The sequence below is a fragment of the Carcharhinus amblyrhynchos genome, chromosome 16, assembly GCF_965287045.1.
Source record: "Carcharhinus amblyrhynchos chromosome 16, sCarAmb.v2.hapA, whole genome shotgun sequence".
NCBI lineage: Eukaryota > Metazoa > Chordata > Chondrichthyes > Carcharhiniformes > Carcharhinidae > Carcharhinus > Carcharhinus amblyrhynchos.
Window position 1 is genome coordinate 50,850,871 of NC_137339.1, and position 25,891 is coordinate 50,876,761.

The 25,891-nt window shown below is 44.8% G+C and overlaps 1 protein-coding gene across 4 annotated transcripts in view; it reads right to left on the bottom strand.

Annotated features, from left to right (window-relative positions):
• LOC145354005 (engulfment and cell motility protein 2) overlaps positions 1-25,891 on the bottom strand; it is a 174,212-nt gene that overhangs the window by 53,370 nt on the left and 94,951 nt on the right. For all 4 annotated transcript variants that reach the window (XM_080205078.1, XM_080205076.1, XM_080205077.1 and 1 more), the window contains 5 exons: positions 17,969-18,019; positions 17,157-17,279; positions 11,809-11,937; positions 9,880-9,984; positions 6,948-7,056 (listed from right to left, as the gene is read on the bottom strand). In XM_080205078.1, the coding sequence (XP_080061204.1) occupies positions 6,948-7,056; positions 9,880-9,984; positions 11,809-11,937; positions 17,157-17,279; positions 17,969-18,019 (517 nt within the window). The remainder of the gene's footprint in view (positions 1-6,947; positions 7,057-9,879; positions 9,985-11,808; positions 11,938-17,156; positions 17,280-17,968; positions 18,020-25,891) is intronic.

A 25,891-nucleotide genomic window follows, 5' to 3' on the forward strand; every position in this document is an offset into this window, starting at 1 on the left:
GGTTCTCTAGAATTGAAGCAAGATATTTTTACTCCTGTATTCAAATCCCCTTGCGACAAAGGCCAACATACCATCTGCTTTTCTAACTGCTTGTTGCACCTGCTTTCAGTGTTACTATTTTAGTACTATATTCCATCCAAATTACTGCATTTAGTTCCAGACATTACATCTCATGAGGAAATAGGTTTCCCTTGATGGGCCCTGTAGTGCAGATTCACCAGGTTGCTGCATTAAAAGTTGAGAGTTCAACTCTGCTTACACCTGGCTTATAATCACCTTAGTTTAAGAGGGTGCCGGATGTTCTAATCAAGGTGCTCAAAATAACTAAAGGATTTGATAAGATACAGCCTGGCCATTCTGGAGGGAAATAGGAAAACCAAAGGGCAATAAAAAGTCTGGAATTCTTTCTCTCACTCTTCTCCCATTAGACTGTGAATGCTGGGGGTCAGTTGAAGCTTCTAAACAAGTTCTCACTGGGGATATGGAACACAGGCAGATAAGTGATGTTACAGCATGGATTAGCCAAGATCTAATCAAATTGCAGAGCAGGCTCAAGGGACTGCACAGCCTATTCCTGTTCCCCAAGATCCCTTTATTGCATCTCCCTTCTTATTCTCTTCTAATAAAGCAGTTTCCTACATCACAGACCTTGACCCTATAAAAAGTCAGATTGAGTTTCTACATGCTGGAGGCCTGTGCTGAAACTCTCTCAATGGTAAAACCACAAATGTTCTTTTGCAGCTATTTTGACGACCATGCAGAGTTGTGCAGGACTCATTGAGAAAAGAGCATAGACTTGCTCTCATTCCTTGATTTGTCCTCCCAAATTTTAGTTCTTCAAACCAATCCACACTAAATTGCAACTCACCATTACACTAACCCACATCTTCCTAAAGTTTTTGACAATCATCATACTTTGCCAAACTTCAAGACAGTCCAAATCAGAGAACAAAAGCCAGAACTTCCCAAATGAAGAAAGAAAGTAGAGGGCTTGGTTTTCATGAATTAGGCTAAAATCAGTAGGCTAAACCTAAACATGCTATCTAGTACAGGTTAGAAAAAAACCATTACCATCTATTCCTGAAGTTTCAATACAGGCTCTTTGAATCATAGAAACCCTACAGTGCAGATAGAGGCCATTGGGCCCATCGAGTCTGCACCAATCACAATCCCACCCAGGCCCAACCTCATATCCCTATATAAATTTACCCACTAATCCCATAAACCTACACATCTCATGACACTTAGGGTTAATCTTAGCAAGGCCAATCAACCTAACTCGCACGTCTTTGGACTGTGGGAGGAAACCAGAGCACCTGGAGGAAACCCACGCAGACACAAGGAGAACGTTCAAACTCCAATTTATATCCAGATGTCTCGCTATTTTTTACTTGATGATAGATTCAAGCATTTTCCCTACTACAGAAGTTAAGCTAACCGGCGTATAGTTATCTGCCTTTTGTCTACTTCCTTTTTTAAAAACAGAGGCGTCATATTTGCTGTTTTCCAATTTGCGGGAATCACCCCAGCATCCAGTGAATTTTGTAAATTATCACTAGTGCATTTGCTATTTGTCCCACCATCTCTTTTAGTACCCTGGGATGCATTCCATCAGGACCAGAGACTTGTCTACCTTGTATTCCACACTTGATCTGTGTGTTCCCAGCCTCCTAGCCTTGACAAATGCTTCCTTTTTCTCTGACCAGGCTCACAATATCTCTTGTTATCCAACATTCCCAAAACTTACCATACTTATCCTTCATCCTTACAGAATTGTGTCAGTCCTGAATCCCTATCAACTTACACTTGAAAGCCTCCCAAATACCAGATGTTGATTTGCCCTCGAACATCTGTCCCCAATCTACATTCTTCAGTTCCTGCCTAATATTGTTGTAATTAGCCTTCCCCCAATTTAGCACCTTAACTTGAGGACAACACTTATCTTTATCCATCAGTACCTTAAAGGAAGAGGCTGGCTAGGGTGAACGTTGGACCCTTAGAGGATGAAAGGGGGGACTTAGTGGTAGGGGATGGGGAAATGGCTGAGGTCTTGAATAACTTTGTTTCGGTCTTCACGGAGGAAGACGTGACTACAGGACCGGATGGAATGCATCTGAGGGTTCTGAAAGAAATGGCGGAGGTGATAGTGGATGCCTTGGTGGTTATTTTCCAAACGTCGCTGGATTCCGGGGAAGTGCCGGAAGATTGGAAAGCGGCTAATGTTACGCCGTTGTTTAAGAAGGGTGCCAGGCAAAAGGCAGGGAATTATAGGCCGGTTAGTTTAACGTCTGTTGTAGGTAAAATGTTAGAATCCGTCATCAAGGAGGAAATAGCGAGCCATCTTGAGGGGAATTGCTTGATAGAGCAGACGCAGCACGGTTTCGTTAAGGGGAAGTCGTGTCTGACAAATTTATTGGAGTTCTATGAGGATGTGTCAAGGGCGGTGGATAGAGGAGAGCCGGTGGATGTGGTCTTTCTTGATTTCAGAAGGCGTTTGACAAGGTACCTCACAAGAGGTTATTGCAGAAGGTAAGGGGGCATGGAGTTGGGGGGTAGGGTGTTAGCGTGGATAGAGGATTGGTTGTCAAATAGGAGGCAGAGAGTGGGGGTTAATGGGTGCTATTCGGATTGGCGGTTGGTGACTAGTGGAGTGCGCCAGGGGTCGGTGCTGGGGCCTCAGCTATTCACCATTTATATAGATGATCTGGAGGAGGGAACCGAGTGTATGGTGTTGAAATTTGCTGATGACACCAAGATTGGTGGAACGGCAAATTGTGCGGAGGGTGTGGCGAGTCTGCAGAAGGATCTAGATAGGCTGGGCGAATGGGCCAGGAAATGGCAAATGGAATTTAATGTTGGCAAGTGTGAGGTGGTCCACTTTGGTAGGAATAACGGTAGGAAGGACTATTACTTATGGGGAGAAAAACTGCAGCAGGCGATGGTGCAGAGGGACCTCGGGGTCCTTGTGCATGAGTCGCAAAAACCCAGCTTGCAGGTGCAGCAGGTGGTCAGGAAGGCGAATGGGATGCTGGCCTTCATAGCGAGGGGGATTGAATATAAAAGTAGGGAGGTCTTGCTGCAGCTATATAGGGCATTGGTGAGGCCGCAGCTGGAGTACTGTGTGCAGTTTTGGTCGCCGTACTTACGCAAGGATGTTTTGGCCTTGGAGGGAGTGCAGAGGAGGTTTACTAGGCTGATGCCGGAGTTGAGGGGGTTGAGCTATGAGGAGAGGCTGAATAAACTAGGCTTGTACTCGTTAGACTTTAGAAGAATGAGGGGCGATCTCATTGAGACATAAGATGATGAATGGGTTGGATAGGATAGAGGTGGAGAGACTCTTCCCTCTCAGAAAGGACAGTAGGACTAGGGGACACAGCCTCAAGATAAAGGGGGGGGGCGGTTTAGAACGGAGTTGAGGAGGAACTTCTTCACTCAAAGGGTGGTGAATCTCTGGAATTCTCTGCTCGTTGAGGTGGTGGAGGCTGCCTCACTAAATATTTTTAAGACGCGGGTTGATGGGTTTTTGATAAGCGAGGGGATTAAGGGTTATGGGGAGAGGGCGGGAATGTAGAACTGAGCCAAGACAGATCAGCCATGATCTTATTGAATGGCGGGGCAGGCTCGAAGAGCTGGATGGCCTACTCCTGCTCCTATTTCTTATGTTCTTATAGCTTACTGAGTTGTGGTCGCTGGGTGGTGAGGGATTGGAATGCCCTGCCTGCTGCGGTTATAAATGCGCCTAGTTTGGGGGCGTTTAAGAGATCTATGGATAGGTTTATGGACGAAAAGGGATTGGTTTAGATTTGTGGGTCAGTGTTTTTTTTAAAAAAAACTGGTCGGCGCAACATCGTGGGCCGAAGGGCCTGTTCTGCGCTGTAATGTTCTATGTTCCTGAACTGCTCCCCTACTGAAACGTCGAACACCTGGCTGGGCCCAATTCTCAATACCAGGTCTAGTATGGCCTCTTCCCTAGTTGGAGAAGCTACATGCTGTTTCAAGAAGCCCTCCTGGATGCTTCTTACAAACTCTGCCCCATCCACCAGTCAATATAGGAGGAAGTTAAAATCTCCCACCACAACAACCTTGTTATTTTTACACCATGCCAAAATCTGCCTACACGGCTGTTCCTTTATCTCCCGCTGGCAGTTAGGCAGCCTACAGTAAACCCCCAACACTTACTATGCCCTTCCTATTCCTGAGCTCTACCCATATTGCCTCGCTGTATTAGCCCTCCGAGGTGTCCTCCCACAGCATAACTGTGATATTCTCCTTACACTACTGGCTAAGTTCCCCCACCCCTTTTATATCCCCCTCTATCCCACCTGAAACATCTATATCCTGGAATGTTACACTGCCAATCCTGTCCTTCCCTTAACCAAGTCTCTGTAATGAAAATATCATCGTCGTTTCTAGTACTAATCCAAGCCTCATCTTTACACCCCGCATTGAAACAAATGCACTTCAGTCCACCAGGCCCACTTTGATTAACACCCTCACCCTGGCTGCTCTGAGTCTTACTGGCCCTTTTCTCTCGTTTCCCTTCAACTAATTCACTTTTGCTTTGGTTCCCTCCCACACCCCCACATCCCCCCAAACTAGTTTAAATCCTGTGTAACACTAGCAAGCCTCACGGCCAGAATATTTACGCCTTTCCAGTTTAGATGCAACATGTCCTCCTTGTACAGGGCCCCACCTGGCTTTGTGAGTGGAAAACCACGTTGCACAAATGTGACCGAGCCCCTTGAAGGGGCAACCAAGAAGGCAGACGAGGGCAGCGCAGCCAACACCATGCACACAGACCCCAGCAAGGCATCGCATGGCAGGCCACCGTGCAAGTCCAAATCTCACAGGATTCAGGGCAAGACATCCAAATGGATACAAAACTGGCCCCCCGACAGAAGCCAAAGGGTGGCTGCAGAGAGCCGCTTCCCAAACTGGAGGCCCGTGTCCAGCAGCATGCCCCAGGGACCAGCACCAGGCCCACCACCATCCGCATTAATGATTTGGATGAGAACACAGGAGACATGGCCAGCGAGCCTGCAGACAACACCAAGACCGGCAGCACAGCAGACAGCGAAGAAAGCCACCCCCAACCGCAACAGGATCCTGATCAACCGGGCCAGCGAATGACAAATGGAGCTCAACCTAGACAAATGTGAGGTGATGCACCCCAGCAGACCGAACTGGGTCAGGACCCACCCAGCCAACGGTAAGGTGCTGGGGAGAGTCACAGAACAGAGAGATTCAGGGGCAACGCCCACGGCTCCCCGAAAGCGGAGTCACAGACGGACAGAGCGGCGAATGCAGCACCTGGAACGTCCGACCCCATTGGTCAGAACACTGAACACAGGAGCCGGAACGCCCTGCCGAAGCCACACAAGACACTGGCAAGGCCACACCTGGAACACTGCGCACAACTCCGGCCACCCCACAACAGAAAGGAGACCACCAAACCAGGAAGACTGTAGAAAAGATCCATCAGGGACCTGACAGGCCAAGCCACAGAGAGAGGCTGGACAGACCGGGACAACAACCCGCCTCCCCCCCAGGAGGGGCCAACCCACAGGAGGTCTATAAAATAATGAGGGGCACAGATCAGCCAGACAGCCAACGTCCCCCTGCAAAGGCAAGGGAGTCCAAAACCAGAGGGCACAGGCCCATGGTGAGAGGGGAGACACACAAAAGCGTCCAGAGGGGCAACCACCTCAGAGTGGTGAGCGCCCGGAACAAGGTGGCAGCAGAGGCAGGCATAACCCTGTCCTTCAAAAAGCATTTAGATAGCCACATGGGTAAGATGGGCACAGTGGGACACAGGCCAAATGCAGGCAACCGGGACCAGCTGTTATCACAATTGCAGTCATTATGAATACTTGGCTGAGATTAGAAAGCTAGTCAGGAGAGTAAGACTAACTGATTTGCTCTTGCAGGCAGCCAGCATGGACACAAGGGACTACATGACCTCTTTGTGTTTTGACCATTCTATGACCCCAGGACATACTATCTTTAACCCTTCACCAGTCCATGTTTCCTCTCCACCAACCAACTTTCCATTTAAGTTTCCTCTGATACCATATTTTCCACATTTTTAAAATAAGCCCCTTATATTAACTTACATCTGCTGTATGTGGTGTGTTTGTGTTATCGATCACTCAGGGAATCTGAGCTTTTACACAATGCTGTAATCTGGAGCTATGGTGAGTGACTATAGAGGCGCCAACTTGCTTTCCTGTACATGATTGACCAAGAATTTTTCCCACCCCTGCTGCCTACCTTTGGCACATGTGGGAAGAATTTGCAGCTTGATAGTCAATCGGTTTGGCCACGTCATGAACATGGTCATTCAGGTCCTGGACAGGATCCAAATGCAGAGCTTCTGACTCACAGGCAAGGACATTACCCAATGTGCCAACCACACAAGTTGCAAATAAAGTGGATGTTATTACAAAAAAGTAGTACTAGCAATAGATAATTAACTTGCAGACCTACTTCAGAATGTAAAATTTTTAAATAGCCATCATTTTAATTCACGTTTCAATTTATATAAAGTGCTTGCAGCATATATCCTGTCCCACCTTATATCTCTCTTACCCATCATCCTGTTCTGGCTAATCCACACTGGTTCCTTGCCTTCGAGCAAGCCAAATTTAAAATTAGTCTTCATCCCATTCCAGCTTGCCAAGTCACTCAATCCTATGATATCCTTATGCCATCAGCATCTTTGACTTCAGCTCAACTCCAATTCCTCTGGTAACTCTGCCTCATACTCTCCACTTTTAAAACTTTCCCAGAACCCGTCTCTTCAACAAAGCTTTCAGTCAACAAACTTCACTTTCCTAGCTCACTGGCCATTATCCATGTGCTTATTTTAAATAAAATAATTCGTGGGCCATGGGTGTCGCTGGCAACACCAATATGAAAATTTGTTGATTCTGAGTGTCGAGACTTACGCAGCTCTCCAACTTGCAGGATCTCGCACATCATTTTGGTCAGCTCGATGCTGCTGCGTCCAAAGGGACATTCGTGTTTATCCTCTCGACTGCTGTTCTCCAGGACAATCTGCGGGCAGACATAATGCACCAAATGAGCAGGACAAGGACCCCACATAATACATTCTACATCTAGAACTAATGCTGATCCAATGTTAAATCAAGCAGGAAACTCTGAAGCCATGTTTCTCAAAGCTCTTCCTCTCGTCTCCAGCTGTGTTGCTGACTAAGTTATAGAGGCTGATTGCTAGTCAACAGATCCATTATCACTATATCATTCAACTGCCAAGATGGTAGAAGGCAAAGTAAATGGACTTTTATATATTTTTAATCCAGCAGTTGCTATGTTCAGATTTAAAATAATTAAGCAGCAAAAATGATAGGAGGAAGCAAAAATGATAGGAGGAGAAACCATTTTTTAATGCAACAAGTTCTGGAATGCACTCCCTGGAGAGGGTGCTGGAGGCAGGTTCAGTTGAAGCATTCGGATGGGACTTAACTGAAATGGGGAGAAGGTGAGGGAGTGGCACTGGTTGGATTGCTCATTTGAAGATCCAGCACAGACACAGGAGAGCCAAATGGGTCCTCCTGCACTGTGGTAATTCTGTGATTCCAGTATGTTATCATATATAACATATTACAACCATATCTCAGCCACTTACAATGGGAAGGTTTATGTTCCTGATTATTATCCATTATGGAGTTCAGAAGAACGACGGGGGTAAATCTCATAGAAACTTAGAAAATTCTAACAGGACTAGACAGTAGATGCAAGAAGAATGTTCCCGATGGTGGGGATGTCCAGAACCAGAGATCGCAGTCTGAGGATACAGGGTAAACCACTTAGGACAGAGGAGAAATTTCTTCACCCAGAGAGTGGACAGCCTGTGGAACTCACTATCACTGAAAGCAGTTCAGGCCAAAATGAATGCTTTCAAAAAGCATGCTGATACTATAGTTAAGAAAGCCCACCAATGCCTCTACTTTCTAAGAAGGCTAAGGAAATTTGGCATGTCAGCTATGACTCTCACCAACTTTCAGATGCACCATAGAAAGCATTCTTTCTGGTTGTATCACAGCTTGGTATGGCTCCTGCTTTGCCCAAGGCCACAAGGAACTACAAAAGGTCATGAATGTAGCCCAATCCATCACACAAACCAGCCTCCCATCCATTGACTCGGTCTACACTTCCCGTTGCATTGGTAAAGCAGCCAGCATAATTAAGGACGCCATGCAACCCAGACATTCTCTTTCTTCCACCTTCTTCCTTTGGGAAAAAGATACAAAAGTCTGAGGTCATGTACCAACTGACTCAAGAACAGCTTCTTCCCTGCTGCCGTCAGACCTTGCATTAAATTGATTTTTCTCTTCACCCTAGCTATGACAGTAACACTACATTCTGCACTCTCTCATTTCCTTCTCCAAGAAGGATATGTTTTGTCTGTATAGTGCACAAGGAACAATACTTTTCACTGTATATTAAAACATGTGACAATAATTAATCAAATCAAATCTGTTGGATATAGCACTTTAGGCAAAAAAGATGAAAGGATGGGGGAGCGGTCAGATTAGGTTATTAATTTAGATGATCAGCCATAGTCATAATGAATGGCAGAGCAGGCACAAAGGGTCAAATGGCCTCCTCTTGTTTATGTTTCTACGTAACCATCATCCCTCACAATCCTTCCCTTAATGCAAGGAAGCACTTGTTTGGGTATCATTAGCGGGATCTGAGCACTACCTGAGCTGGCTAATAAACATCCTTTAGAAACATGTTCTTTAGGTTGCCATTTAACCAAATTTACTTTGATGTTGGCAAAAAAAATAGAAGCAACCACTGTGGAGCCGAACAAACTGCATTCACAACCTTAGGGGAGACCAAAATACAAGTATATGTTGCAATTGCAACAACCAATCTGAGTACAGCAATGATAAATGGCCAGGTGGTTTGTTTGTGACACCATTGATTTTTTTTGCTTGGTAAAAGTTGGCCAGAACATTGAGAGCTGACTGCTCATCTCAAATATTCCATGGAATCTGTGTCCATCTGTGGGGGCTGACAGGGCCTTGATTTAATATCTCATCTCCAACAATATGGCCCTGCCTCCATCGCCTACATTTTGTACTCAAATACCAGGAGGGGGGGCCATGATCTACATACAGACTCAGAGCCAAGGCTGACACTAGATAAAAGTGAAACTGATATTCAAAAAAACCAAAAGCAGGAACTTGTGCACTCAACAGGCAAGTGAGGTGGTATTGTGGCACAGCGGGTGGTGCCTCTTGCTTGGAATCAAGCTCTGCATTTGAGTCCCACTCCAGGACTCGATGGTCAGGGATGCTGTCAAACACGGAATATCAACTTGTAAATATTTCCAACACACGCCAATGGTAGGTGGTAAGATGGGCAGAAGGTCACATGATAGAAAGGAAATTAAAGCCTCTACCATCACTATTCATAGCTCCAGACTGACAACATCTCAGATCTCTTGGGGCACTGGATGGCTGATGTGGATCAGATTGGTGCCAAAGTCACAGAATTCAATCCCTGTTCCTGCCTCCTCACCCTCTTCACAGTGAAGGTCGTGGCCTTTCATGGATAAGTGCCCCGAGTTCTACAGAGCCACAGAGACCCCATTTACACACCTCCAATGCCCGTGTTGTTCCCGTGGGCTAGCAGAAGGCCTGCCAAGGTTTTGCTGAGTGTATCTGGATGCAAGAAAATATATGTTAAGGCTCTGGTCCTGCTGGAAAGTGCATGTTTGGATGACAGGCACTGCCTCCCACAGTCAAAAGGCACATGCGAGGAGCAGCAACTGGGCTGCTAACATTGGAGCTGCACCCAGCTGAAGTGCTGGCATGAAATCTGTAAAGGCAGCATGTGTTTTCTTACCCTGATGTAGGTGTCCTGATGAACCTTGGCCAGGTACAACATATTGTCCAGTGCTAGCATTCCAGGAGGCGTCTGGGTAAAATCCAGGGCTGGATTAACATGATTCTGTGGGGGGATGAGGAATAAGGGATGAAGCAACATTATTTACAATCTCCAATTGGTGCTGAAATACAAAAGCAGTAGGCCGAGATGGGGCAACGATTTCAGGTTGTAATAGAACTAGGGTAGACGTCAGGAGCAACATTCTCATTCATTTATTTCAAGTGCATAGGCAATTACTTTAAGCAGGTGATTTCTTTTAATCTCTTCTATAAAAGGGCCCAACTTGATCGTGGCCTGCACAGGGACTTCTGAGATGGCTGCAGTGCTTTAAGTGAACTTTAGTGAGGAGGTGGTTCTTTTCCAGGAGAACAGTGGACCAATTAAACAGACTGCTGATCCACCGGATTCCTTCAAGCGAATGCTGAATCTGTTTCTGGCTGTGGTGGAGATGATCTTCTACAAGCAATGGGTGCAACATAGCATAATTCAGGGCCAGAGTGTGATCTCCTGGAATAGTTTTGATTGCCTAAAAAAGGTGTGGGAAAGAAGTTTTCCCAATTTTCTTTTTCCTCAGTTAACCACATTTTTAATCACAATTTATGGGGCAGGTTGGATGGACAAGTGGGTCAGTCACAAAAAGTGCATCTAGCAACAGATAGATGTTAAAATTAAATTAAAAATGTATGTGCAAAGGTTATAGTACTTTGGGAAAGAGTGACTGAAAGCAAGCAGTCTGTCCGCACTGTGCAAATTCGAGCTCATGTGAGGGAGTAATCCTAATCCAGGATTTTTACAGCAGTTTGCTGATTTCCTTAATCCCAAAGCAGGTCAATTTGCAACTGTTGGTGTAGCTTTGAGCCACACAGGCCAGAAAGGATGGGCACACAAATGAAAACCTCAGGGCTACAGGGATAGAGCAGGCTGACTGGACTGCTCTACAGAGAGCTAGCAAACACTCGATGGAAGTGTTTGCTTTCAGTCGCTCTTTCCCAAAGTACTATTATTTCTGCACATAGATGTTCAAATTAAATTGAAATGTATCTGTTGCTAAATGGGCCACTTTTTTGACCTGCAGTATTGAATTGGGTCAGCTGGGATGTCACAACCATACCTCCACCACTTGCAATGGTGGGGAGGAGATTTGTTGCTCTTGAGATGCAGCCATCACCCCGGCAATCTTAACCCTAATGGTGGAAAGTGCTTGTATGGTCAAGTTGTATCAATTGCACTGTTCCCATGATAAATGAGCACTGACAGGCAGTTCTGTCTAGGATCTAAACCAGTAAATCCTAAACCAACCATGGGACTGAAACTTCAGGAGAAGAGAAAATTGGAGGGCGAGAAATGTAGAAATCTGTTCCCGGCAATGCAACTTGGTACCCGAAATGGTTTTATCCCTGCCTGAGTGAGCTGTGCAATTTCGTTTGTGCAGAATCAGCAGATAAAAATGTAAATTTTAGCAGTAGGAACTGTACAGAGAGCTCGCAAACAAGATGAATGTCACATGTAATACTGGGGTGAGAGTCAGCAGGAAGGAGGATATTTAGCAGAATCATCATGCTTCCACCATCACGAAAAGAAGCTAATAGCTGGCATCCTGGATTTGGAATGCAAATTTGGCAAGCCTACTCTGACAGACCTCCCGCAAATCTAATGCCTGCCATTTTTAAATGGTAGTCGTCTCAGGCATGATAGAGCGTGTGGGGCTCTGTGCACACAAGCCTGGTGTCTGCATGGGACTGGAGCATAATGTCATTTGTGTGTTTGGGGTTAGTGAACTTGAGATCGTGTAATGACCTACACTCCTCGCTGTAAATTCAAGAATTGCTGATTGCTCTTGTAAAGAATAAACTGCTGTAGATCAGAAAATAGAAATACTCGACATACCACAAACCCCAGCATCTTATAATCCCTCGTGTACATGGCTTTCCGCTTCTCCAGATTGCTGCTGCTGTTTGGGTCAGATTCAGCATCAAAGGCAACTCTTCGCAGTTCAAATATGATATCCCTTTGAGCCTAAGACAAACAGTTAAGAAAGATTAAGTTTGAAAATCACAAGAAGAATAAATTCCCCAACTATTAACACTTAGTCATAGAGGTGAACAGCATAGAAACAGGCCCTTTGGCCCATGCCGCTCTTTTTTGTTTAAATCCCCTAAGCTAATCCCAATTGCCTGCATTTGGCCCATATCCCTCTATACCCATCACACCCATATAACTGTTCAAATGCTTTTGAAAAGCTGCAATTGTACTTGCCTCCACTACCACCTCTAGCACCTTGTTCCAGACACTCACCAACTTCTGAAAAAATTGCCCCTCTGGACACATGTATCTCTCCCCTCTCACTTTAAACCTATGCCTTTTAGTTTTATACCCTTGGGAAAAGATATTGACTTTCTACCTTGTCTATGCCTCTAAGGTCACCCCTCAGCCTCCTACGCTCCAAAGAAAGAAGTCCCAGTCTATTCAGCCTCTCCTTGTAACTCAATCTATCAAGTCCCGGGAGCATCCTAGTAAATCTTTTCTGCACTCCTTCTAGTCTAATAATATCCTTTTCATAATAGGGTGACCAGAATTGCACACATTGGTCAGACCACACTTGGAATAATGTCTTGTACAACTTCAACAAGACGTCCCAACTCCTGTATTCAATACTCCGACTGATGAAACCAAGCATGCCGAATGCCTTCTTCACCACTCTGTCCACCTGTGACTCCACTTTCAAGGAGCTATGAACACGTATCCTCTAGATCTCTTTGTTCTATAACACTCTTCAAAGCCCTACCATTAACTGAGTAAGTCCTGCCCTGGTTCAATCTACCAAATGCAACTCCTTGCATTTGTCGAAATTAAACTCCATCTGCCATTTGTCAGCCCACTGGCCCAATTGATCAAGATCCCATTGCAATTGGAGATAACTTTCTTCACTGTCCACTATGCCATCAATCTTGGTGTCATTTGCAAACTTACTAACCATGCCCCCTATATTCTCATCCAAATCATTAATATAGAACATAGAACATTACAGCGCAGAACAGGCCCTTCGGCCCACGATGTTGCGCCGACCAGTTAAAAAGCAATGACCCTCTAACCTAAACCAAACCCTTTCCATCCATAAACCTATCCACGGATCTCTTAAACGCCCCCAAACTAGGCGCATTTACAACTGCAGCAGGCAGGGCATTCCAATCCCTCACCACCCTCTGGGTAAAGAACCTACCCCTGACATCCGTCCTATAACTACCACCCCTTAATTTAAAGTTATGCCCCCTCGTGCTAGCTTTCTCCATCCGAGGAAAAAGGCCATCACTGTCCACCCTATCTAAACCTCTAATCATCTTATATGTTTCAATAAGGTCCCCTCTTAGCCGCCTTCTTTCTAACGAAAACAACCTCAAATCCTTCAGTCTCTCCTCATAGGATCTCCCCTCCATACCAGGCAACATCCTGGTAAACCTCCTCTGCGCCCTCTCCAAAGCCTCCACATCCTTCCTATAATGTGGGGACCAGAACTGCACGCAATACTCCAAGTGCGGCCGCACCAGAGTCTTGTACAGTTGCAACATGACGCTGCGGCTCCTAAATTCAATCCCCCTACCAATAAACGCGAAGACACTGTATGCCTTCTTAACAACCCTATCTACTTGATTCCCAACTTTCAGGGATCTATGTACACATACACCTAGATCCCTCTGTTCATCCACACTATGCAGAGTCCTACCGTTAGCCCTATACTCGACACATCTGTTATTCCTGCCAAAGTGAATTACCTCACACTTTTCCACATTAAACTCCATCCGCCACCTCTCGGCCCAGCTCTGCAACTTGTCCAAGTCCCCCTGTAAACTAAGACACCCTTCCTCACTATCCACCACACCTCCGACTTTGGTGTCATCAGCAAATTTACTAATCCACCCAACTATACCCTCATCCAGATCATTTATAAAAATTACAAACAGCAGTGGCCCCAAAACAGATCCCTGAGGCACACCACACATAACTGAACTCCATGACGAATACTTACCATCAACCATCACCCTCTGTCTCCTATCCGCCAGCCAATTCCTGATCCAATTACCTAAATCACCCCCAATCCCATACATCTGCATTTTCTGCAGAAGCCTTCCATGGTGAACCTTATCAAATGCCTTACTAAAGTCCATATATACCATGTCAACTGCCTTACCCCCATCCACCTCTTTGGTCACTTTCTCAAAAAACTCAATAAGGTTAGTAAGGCACAACCTACCCTCCACAAAACCATGCTGACTATCTCCAATCAATTCATTACTCTCCAAATAACTATAAATCCTATCCCTAATAATTTTTTCTAAAACCTTACCCACAACAGAAGAAAGACTCACCGGTCTATAATTCCCGGGGAAGTCTCTGTTCCCCTTCTTAAACAATGGGACAACATTCGCTATCCTCCAATCTTCTGGCACTATACCTGTGACCAACGACGACCTGAAGATCAGAGCCAGAGGCTCTGCAATCGCCTCTCTTGCCTCCCAGAGAATCCTAGGGTAAATCCCGTCCAGCCCAGGGGACTTATCTATTTTCAAACCCTCAAGAATATCTAGCACATCCTCCTTATCAACTGCAATACCGTCCAGTTTACAACCCTGTAACCCAGTGTTCTCCACAGCTACATTTATGTCCCCCTGCGTGAGCACCGAAGAGAAATAGTGGTTCAATGCCTCTCCAATCTCTTCCGGCTCCACACACAAATTCCCACTGCTGTCTCTAACTGGCCCCAATCTTGCCCTAACCAACGTTCTGTTCTTAACATATCTATAGAACGCCTTAGGATTCTCCTTAATCCTATCAGCCAAAGTCTTCTCATGTCCTCTTTTAGCCCTTCTTAACTCACTCTTTAACTCCCTCCTAGCCAATCTAAAGCTTTCTAGTGCACTACCTGAGCCCTCAAGTCTCATCCGGACATAAGCCTCCTTTTTCTTTTTAACCAGCGAACCAACTTTCTTAGTGCACCACGGTTCCCTAGCTCTACCAATTCCTCCTTGCCTGACAGGGACATACATATCAAGGACTCGCAGTAGCTGCTCCTTGAAAAAACTCCACATTTCGGACGTTCCGAGACCCTGTAGTCTCCTAGTCCAACCTATGCTTCCTAATTCTCTCCTAATAGCCTCATAATTACCCTTCCCTCAGCTGAAACTACTGACCCGAGGTTCATGCCTATCCCTTTCCATCACTAACGTGAACGTAACCGAATTGTGGTCACTATCACCAAAATGCACACCAACTTCCAAGTCTAGCACCTGGTCTGGCTCATTTCCCAGCACCAAATCCAATATAGCCTCACCTCTAGTTGGCCTATCAACATACTGAGTCAAAAAACCTTCCTGCACGCTTTGCACAAAAACTGACCCCTCTAATGAGCTTGAGCTAGAGCTATAGCTATTCCAATCAATATTATTTTATATGACAAACAGTAGGCCCAGCACTGATCCCCGAGACACACCGCTGGTCACGGCCTCCAGTTTGAAAAACAACTCTCTACAACCATCCTCTGCCTTCTGTCAAGAATATTTTGTATCCATTTTGATACCTCATCCTGGATCCTGTGAGATTTAACTTTATGTAACAACCTGCCATGCGGTACCTTGTCAAAGGCCTTGCTAAAGTCCATGTAGAAAACATCAACTGCACTGCTCTCATTTACCTTCTTGGTTACCCCTTCAGAAAACTCAAACAAACTTGAGACATGATTTTCCACTCACAAAGCCATGTGGACTGTCCCAAATCAGTTCTTGCATCTCCAAGAGCCTGTAGATCCTGTCTCTCAAAATACCTTCCAACAATTTACCCACCACAGATGTGAGGCCCACTGGCTTGTAGTTTGCAGGCTTTTCTCTGCAGCTCATTTTAAACAAAGGCACATTTGCCGCTCTCCAATCTTCAGTCCCCTCACCTGTGACTATCAATGATTCAAATACCTTGGCTGGGGGACCCGCAATTTAATCTCTAGCCTCCCACAACATCCTGGGATATACTGCATCAGATCCTGGGGATTTATCTACCTTGATGCACTTTAAGACTTCCAGCACCTCCTTCTCTGTAACAGGTACACTCCTCAAGACATCACTATTTATTTCCCCAAGTTCCCTACCATCCATGCTTTTCTCAACAGTAAATATCCTTCAGCACAAAAGGCCAGCATCGGATCAGCTCAAGGTAATGACTGCACTATAGTGGAGACTTTTAGTTATGAGAAAAGGTGGGATCGTGTACGTGCACACACACAAGCACACATGCACGCGCGCACACCTGCAGAGCGCCAAAGGTGATACATTACAACAAAGTCAACAGATCTTGAAGTATGTAAACATGAATGATTCCCTCTACTGGTTCCCCCCGCTCTCTGACCAATATGTTTATATTAAGAAACCAAGGTGCAAAGGCAAGGCTTTTTTCAACGAAATTTCACTGAACTCTTCAGAGTAAACGAGAAGCTAAAAGGGATTAAAAGTCTGGAGACTGTCAGAGATAACGACAGAGGGAATGATGGGTGCCACAGTTTTTTGTTTTAAGTCCTGGTCAAGGAGTGAGATGATGGTAGGAGACAGTGCAATCCGACATAACCTACCCTCTTCATCATGTTGTGGTGTGCTGTAGCTCTGTTTATCTCACTATCACAGGACTAACAGTGTGCAACAAGAAAAGACCATTTGACTTGTCAAACTTCTTTGCTCTGCCTGGCTGATTATGGGTGGCACGGTAACCCAGTGGTTAGCATTATTGCTTCAAAACTCCAGGGACCTGGGTTCGATTCCCAGCTTGAGTCACTGTCTGTGTGGAGTTTGCACATTCTCCTCATGTCTGTGTGGGTTTCCTCTGGTTTCCTCCCACAGTCCAAAGATGTGTGGGTTAGATTGATTGGCCATGCTAAAATTGCCCCTTAGTGTCCCGAGATGCGTAGGCTAGAGGGATTAGCAGGTGAAGTGTGTGGGGACATGGCGGTAGGGCCTGGGTGGAATTGTGGTCAGTGCACACTCGATGGGCCAGATGTCCTTTTTCGGCACTGCAGGGTTTCTATGATTCTATGCACAGTAGCCTTAGTCAAGCCTCACTCCAGGATTTGAGTACACAATCTCGGTTGGTACTCCAGAGCAATACTGAGGGAATGCTGCACTGTTGGAAGTGCCATTAAACTGAAACAGGGAAATGAGAGGGAGCAAGACTGTAACAATACCATGAAATCTATCACTGACCTGATCCTGAGGGTCCATCTTGGTCATCATTCGCTCTTCTAGAAGGTTAAAGGTCAGAACCTGAAGGACATACAGCTGATGGGCCATTTCAGTTTTTATTGGACGGTTTCCACGAATAATGTGCTACAGAATAGAGATGAAGATGTTCAAGATAAATCCATTGGAAAAAGAATGTGCGTGTGCTCAGAAAGAAGCCTGAACTGTTATAGGATTAGACAGAGCTGCTGTACCTTGGGCAAAGACAGATCTATTCCTGTAAGGAACCAGAGTAAAGCTGGTTATTACTCCAGGAGATGCGTTTTCTAATGGTATTTATTCTCAGGATGGCAAGGCAGGCATTTATTGCCCTTGGCTGGTTTCTAAGGTTCGAGTGGCTTGCTGGGCCACTTCACACAGCAGTTAACCAGGTTGATGTGGGACTGGAGCCACACAGGCCCAGACCAGGTAAACAAGGCAGACTTCTTTCACTGAAGGGCATATGCAAACCAATGAACCAGCTTCACGGTCACTTTACAGATGCCAGCTTTTTATTCAAAAGTTGAATTCAAGTTTTCAAACTGAGATTTGAACTCCCATTTTCTGGATTAGCAGCCAGCTCTTTAACCATGGAAGTCATGTCCCCTTACAAAAAGGAGGAAGTGCTCAAAGCTTCACACTAGATGAAGCTGCTCGTTTTCCTTCGGACGTGCTCATGCTCGAGGGACTGGTGGTTTCCCGGAAGTGAATGTTTTTCTATTGACAGAGAATATAAAACATTATTAAATATGATTGAATGCAAAATGTTTGAGCTTTTGGCCTTTTCCTGTACTTACATTTAATATTATGGACCGCAGTTGCTTCTGTGCCAGGATATTGGACATCTCCTGTGGGGGACACAGCAAGATTTAGGCACAGTCTTGGCTCAGGTACCAAACCTTAACATCACTTGTATAATAACGGAAAATGCTGGACATACTCAGCATCTCTGGAGAGAGAAGCAGAGTTAACCTTTCAGGTCAAAGAACCTTTCATCAGAAATTAAAAATCAATATCACTATTTCTCTCCACAGATGCTGTTGAATCGAGTGTTTCCAGTGTCTTCTGTTTGTATTTCAGATTTCCAGCATCAGCAGTCATTTGGCTTTTGTAGTTACATCACTTGCCATATCTCAGTCTGGACTGACACACCACCTGCAGGAAATTTCTTGTATTGCAATCCCACATTCCTTTTGTAACTTAGTGACAACTTTTACCTGGAGCTGAGCGCATAAGAGCAGGAGGACAATTAGTCCTTCGAGCCTGCCCCACAATTCAACTGGATGGCTGATTGACACCTTGACTCTACGGCCTAGGACTCAGCTCCTCTCTCTGTGACTGGATCCTAGATTTCCTAACCCACAGATTGTAGTCAGTAAGAATAGGCAACAATTCCTTCTCCACGATTATCCTCAACACCAGTGCCCCACAAGGCTGTGTCCTCAGCCCCTTACAATACTCCTTACACACCTATGACCCTGTGGCCAAATTCCTCTCCAACTCAATTTTCAAGTTTGCTGATGACACTGTAGTGGGTGACAAGACAGAGTACAGGAAAGAAAGAGAGAATCTGGCGAAATGGTGTGATGACAATAATCGCATCCTCACTGTCAGTAAAATGAAGGAGATAGCCATCAACTGCAGGAAGTGTAGTGGAGGACATGTCCATCTATATCAATGGGGATGAAATGAAAATGGTCAAAAGCTTCAAGTTTCTAGGTGTCCAGATCACCAATACGTCCTGGTCCCTCCATGCCAACATCATAGTTAAGAAAGCCCACCAATGCCTCTACTTTCTGAGAAGGCTAAGGAAATTTGGAATGTTGCTACGATGCTCACCAATTTTTACAGATGCACTATAGAAAGCATCCTTTCTGGTTGTATCACAGCTTTGATGGTTTCTGCTCTGTCCAAGATTACAAAACTACAAAGAGTCTTGAACAAAACCAGTCCATCATGCAACCCAGCCTCCCATCCATTGATTCCATCTACACTTCCCGCTGCCTCAAAAGCAGCCAGCATAATCAAGGACTCCACGCATCCCAGATGTATTTCCTTCCATCTTCTTCCATCAGGAAAAAGATACAAAAGTCTGAGGTCATGTACCAACCAACTTAAGAACAGCTTCTCCCATCAGACTTTTGAATGGACCTACCTCGCATTAATTTGGATCTCTCCCTACACATTAGCTAAGACTGCAACACCTCCGGGTACTCTGGTTTTGTCTCAGTCCAAAGATGTGCAGGTTAGGTTGATTGGCTATGCTAAGAAATTGCCCCTTAGTGCCCTGGGATGCATATGTTAGAGGGATTAGTGGGTATAATATATGGGGATAGGGCCTGGGTGGAATTGTGTTGGGTGCAGACTCAATGGGCCGAAGGGCCTCTTTCTGCACTGTAGGGTTCTATGTTCTACCACATTCTGTACCCTCTCCTTTCCTTCTCTATGTACAGTATGGTTTATCTGTATAGCATGCAAGGAATAATACTTTTCACTGTTTACTAATACATGTGACAATAATAAATCAAATCAAAAACCCTGTCTTGGTTGCATTAGCTCTTTATATTCTTGCTTGACTAAAATTTATCAAGCTTAGTTCAGAAATATTCAATTGACTCAGACTCAGTAGTGCACTCTCTCGCTCACTTGTTCTCTTTCTCTCTCTTCTACCCCCTCACATCCTTCAAGACTAGGATGCTACTGGGACTTGATGGTTTGAGTTATAAGGAGGGACTGGACAGACTGGGACATTTTTCCCTGGAAGCGCAGGGGTGATCGTAGAAGTCTATAAAATAATGAGGGGCATAGATCAGTTAGATAAGAACAAAGATAATTATAGCACAGGAACAGGCTCTTTGGCCCTCCAACCCTGCACCGACCATGCTGCCCATCTGACCAAAACCCTCTACCCTCCCGGGGGCCATATCCCTCTATTCCCATCCTATTCATGTTTGTTCACTGCATATCCTTTGCACTTTTCTAAAAACATTTTGCTTATTTGAAATTCTCATCTAGTGAATAATTCTTCTATCTGATTTAAAATTCTGAGGTGATACAAGTATAACAGATCCTCCCCACCCCTTATCTTCCACTGTGTGCCTCAGGTCTATGGTATCTTTCACCATCTCAATTCAGCAAGTCTCCTTTTTGCCCACAGCAGTGATATGTGCGAAGTCTCTTGCTTTGTTAACACAGTGGTTAGGCAATGTATCGCTTAGACTGGCAGAGGATTAGATCATGTTGACACGCAAGTATAGATTTAGCTGTTTGGTTTCTTCCCCTGCTCTATGTGGATCTGATTGGTTTTAATAGCAACTCACATTGGAGTTGATCCAACTCGATGCATCTGTCAATGGCCTCCATTTAATGTCTACTGGTTTTAATGTGGGTCACATTTCAAGTAATAGTCAGAGATCTTAGCAGTCTATAGCCTGACATCATGACCACATTTGTAGCTAGACATTATTCTTATAGGAATTCTCTTTCTCCACCTCCATGATGCAGAGCTATGAACCTAGCTAGCATGTGGTGATTTCTGAAGTGTCTACTAGACGGTAGCGAAACAAGGTGTCTATGCTCCTGATCACAGACAATTGAAGGGGTGGATGCCACTCTGCCCCTGAAAGTTTGGCTAAAGTGGCTTGATTTAATCCATGAGCCAGCTTGTTGGGCAATCAACATGGTTAAATGATCATCACAATGCCAGTGAGCCAGGTTTCCTTGCACATATTGGAAACTGCTAAAATAAAAACATGGAGGCCTCAAATGGGATCAGAGTGAAGCTACAGTGTTGATATTAAAGAGCACACATAGCAAAGCCTAAATGCAGTGCTAACATTTTCTGGTTCATAGATGCCAAGGCAATGCTGGACGTAAATCTGGGCAGCTCCAGACGAAGGCTGGGTCATGAGTGCTTGTCTATGATCAGGTGATGGTGCTGTTGAAGCGCTCTCTGTGCAAACAAAGGTGATGGGAGTCAAAGGGCACATCCATGACAGAGTGACAGATCACTGCGTCTAAACATTTCTCTCATGCTGAGAACTCAGTAGGAGGATGAGGCTGGAACATTATTGTTGCATGAGGGATGGCCTGTGGAGAAATGTCGCAGTGTGGATTCAGATCAGTCCTCAGACGTTCATGCAAGAAAAAAAAGTGATAGGCGATTGCCCTCGAACGTCTTGCAATGCTCCAGGCATACTGCAAGGTGTGCACTGAGGTTTGGAGCCACAGACAGTGAAATATTGGTACGATGTTTCAACATACCCCCATGTCAAATTTATTCACAGAATGGCCACAAGCTCGAGAGGCATTCTAGCCTGCCAACATACAAATTAGGAGCAGATCACTCAGGCCCTTGAACCTGCTCTGCTATTCAATAAGATCATTGCTGACCTGACTGCAACTTCACATTTCCACCTATTCCTGCAGCCCAGTATCAAGCCACCAACCCCCAGGATTGAAATGCAAGTGGGACTGATCATGCCCTGCACACCACGTTGTGCATGACTGACACAGGAGGGACACGCCTGGATCAGGAAGATATGCAAACCAGGCACAGCCTTGCAGAGTGGTGCGCAGAGTCTCAGACTTATGACTGTGGGAGGGATGTGGTGGTTAAAAAAGGATACGTCTTCCTCCCCTCCTAAAATTTCCTCAGCAGAACCTTATTCCTCAATGTGTGAATTACAGCAACTAAATTCTCTCTAAGTTCCTTGAGGCACAAGGCAATAACTAAGATTTTTTTGGGAATTCCTGGTCATTGTTGCAGGCAGCAGTATCCATCTCCCTGACTGCACTGCCCCGTCACCGCCACATTCCTTTCCCCTTTCCACACTCTCCCTCCAGCGTCATAGTGCAGTTTTTATTTCATTTATCTTGCAGGCTTTCATCCACACAGCAGCACTTACTGGGTAAGGGGAAGGATCAAAGTTCCTCCAGCCTCTGAGGTCCCCTTATTGCCTGATCTAGAGTTAGCACACCACCTAGGGACTTACATTTTAAACTTTGTTGTATACTTGGTACTTGATCCTTTTTCTCTTGTAACAATACCGTGTCTTTAAGAAACCTGTTTTTCATGTTCCTTTTGCAGGATCAGTTTTTAGCAGCTTTTTTTGTATCAGTGCTGGTCGGTCTGTAACCAGTATCCTGCATTGCTACTACAGCAACATAATACCTCCCGAATGCTAGAATGTTTGTTTTAATCTGGATTTGTGGGCAGCATAGTGGCACAGTAGTTAGCATTGCTGCCTGACAGCACCAAGGACCTGGGTTTGATTCCCAGCTCAAGTCTGTGCAGCGTTTGCATGTTCTCCCTGTGCTTGTGAACATTTCCTCCGGGCACTCTGGTTTCCTCCCACAGTCCAAACAATGTGCTGGTTAGGTGCATTGGCCATGATAAATTCTCCCTCCTGTACCCGAACAAGTGTTGGAACGTGGCAACTAGGATTTTTACGTAACTTGACTACACCGTTAATGTAAGCCTACTTCCAACACTAATAAACAAACTTGAACTACTGTTTTTTTAAAGAGATTTCTCCTGGGGTTTTGCAGAGTAGGACTTGGTTAGGTCGATTGAGAGATAGTCACATGGCTTGGTGGAGCAAGACTTACACAGGGAATTCAAACTTAGTTGCTGTTTAGATATTCCTTCTGAGTTCTGAGAGAGCAGTGCCTCTTTTCCCCCTTTCTGAAGTATGGAGACTGAGAGCCAGAGACTAAGATTACTTCTATGACGTTCTGCTGTTTTAAGAAAATATCATTCTCTGAAATCTGCTGGAAATCTGGCATCACTTGAGCATACTTGTTTTTTGTGCTAACTAATTCTGAAGAAGGATGCATATCTATGGGGATATTGGTTCAAATTGGAACATTAACACTTAAGGAATTTTACTTGGTAAAAGTTATGCTAATTATTTTTGTTATATTCTAATGGTGTTCTTGTTCTTAAATAAAAAGTTTATTTTGATAAAAGCTTCCTAGAGGGTCAAGTGAATCATACCTGGAGTGAAAGACCTTATGTTCACCCCAATGTGACTAGCTAACAGGAAACTGAACCAGGCATCATTGCCTGGTTGGCATGATGCGATGTGAGGTATGCCATAGGAATCATTGTTGGTGCCTCAGCTCTTAAGTGGCTTAGATTTGGGGCAGCACAGCGGCACAGTTATTCCACCATCGGCTGCCCTGCCTTCAGCTGCCTGGCCCCCAAGTTCTAGAATACCGCCGCCCCTTTACATTTTCCACCTACCCCATTTTCTTCCTACACACTCCTTAAAACCCACTGTTATGACCATCTAACCCAATATTCTTTAGTGGCTTGGTGTCATGTTCAGTTTTATAATGCTCCTGTTACGTCTTGGGACATTTTAAAGTTAAAGGCGCTATACAAATTGAAATTGTCATCATAACCTGCGAATACCAATAAGTGACCTCCAGCTCGGGGGCCTCTCTCCTGCATTTCCCATTTTACTACTTTGTCTTGAATGAGGCCGGATCTATGGCTTAGCCACGCCTCACTGGGGTAAAAGTCAAGAATGCGAAGCAGAGCATCATATTTCTGACTAGTATTTTCATGCTTAGTCACTCCCACTAGCAACAAATGGGCTGTTAAAGACAAGTGAAAAATATAAAAGTAATTTAGGTTGGTGTTGACACAGGTCTGTATTTAGGCAGGCAGCAGGGGTTAGGCCTTGCCGACATGCCAATTGACCAACAGCAAAGCCCGGTGAGAATTACATCTGTTTGTATTGTGCTGTTACACTGGTTACACAATACCCGAGGCAGCCATTTAGTGCCTGTGGCAGTTCTTCGAAAGTGCAAAGTTGCAGCTGTACAAGACGACAGCTTGCCACTGATTTAAGAGCAGTTAGGTATGTTCAATAAATGCTGGTCTGAATTGCAACTCCACATCCCACAAGAGAATAAATATTTTTTAAAAATCCAAACAATTCCTTTGCTCTGCCCTTTCCCCATATAGATGCAATTTTTTCCTTTTTAACAATGCAATTTGAATTTGAAAATTAGTACCGAATCTGCTTGCAGACCCTTTCCAGATCACAGTAATGCACTGTATATTAAAATGCTCATCACCCTGATGACTCTGTGTAAACCGTTTCTTGACATGGAGATGCCGGCATTGGATTGGGGTAAACACAGTAAGAAATCTTAGAACACCAGTTTAAAGTCCAGCAGGTTTATTTGGTAGCAAAAGCCACTAGCTTTCGGAGCGCTGCTCCTTCGTCATGCAAGTGGAAGTTCTGTTCACAAACAGGGTCATTATTGCAGGCAGCAGTATCCATCTCCCTGACTTAAAAGGTACAGGCAATGTGAGTGGAGAGAGCATTAAGCACAGGTTAAAGAGATGTGTATTGTCACCAGACAGGATGAGATTTTGCAAGCCCAGGCAAGTTATGGGGGTTACAGGTAGTGTGACATGAACCAAGATCCCGGTTGAGGCCGTCCTCTGTGTGCAAAACTTAGCTATCAGTTTCTGCTCAGTGACTTGGGCACTCGGCCTCTGATCTTTGGGTAAGCATTCTCCAAGGCGGCCTTCACGACTCACAGTTGCTGAGCAGAGACCGATAGCCAAGTTCCACACATAAGGACGGCCTCAACCAGAATCTTGGGTTCATGTCACAGTATGCATAACCCCTACAAACTTGCCTGGGCTTGCAAAATCTCTAACTGTCTGGCTGAAGACAACACACATCTCTTTAACCTGTGCTTAACACTCTCTCCACGCACGTTGTCTGTACCTTTAAGACTTGATTACCTGTAAAGACTCACATGCCGACCATTATTTTGTAAATTGAGTGTGTCTTTATATGCCCTGTTTGAGAACAGAACTCCCACATACCTGACGAAGGAGCAGTGCTCCAAAAGCTAGTGGCTTCTGCTACCAAATAAACCTGTTGGGCTTTAACCTGGTGTTGTGAGATTTCTAAACAGTTTCTTCACAGCTGTTTTATCAAAACTCTCAACAATTTTGAAAAGTTTCATGAATTCTCCCTTTAACCTTCTGTGTTCAAAGGAAAACTATGCCATCTTTTCATTTGTGTCCTTTTGCTTCTTTCGTCCCCTTTTTATAGTTTCCCCATGGCACTTTGAGAGCACATAACTGATCAATGGCACATGTCCAGATCACAGCATGGCCACTGGGTTAGTCTGCAATCAGGTTCAAATCAACCAGTCTTACAGCAAATACTAACATACCAAGTCACACTTGCTCATCACCCCAATGCTCATAGACCAGCACTGCCATACATTTAAAATTCTCATGTTTTAAATCCCTGCACGGCTCTCCCCTACCCAGCTCTGTAACCGCTTCCAATTCTGGCATTTTGTGTGTCCCTGATTTTGATTGCTTCACCATTGGCAGCTGTGCCTTCAGCTACCCAGGTCCTAAGTTCTGGAATTTCCTCTCTGAAACCACTACTCCTTATTTAAGATACTCCTTTAAACTTATTAGTTTAACCAAGCTGTTGATCAACTGTCTTTTATGCGACTGGCCCCTAAAATGAAAACGCAGTACAACTTGGAAATGAAAGATTCCAGTAAAATTTGTCCAAATTGGTCTTGTAATATTTTAAACTGGAAATCCAGTGTTACAGATTATTGATTTTTATTGAGTTTTGAACTGGTTTTTCCTTCTATGGGACATTTTATTACATCAAAGGCTTTAAAATACGTACAGGTTGTTGTCATTTCCACCTATTCTTTTG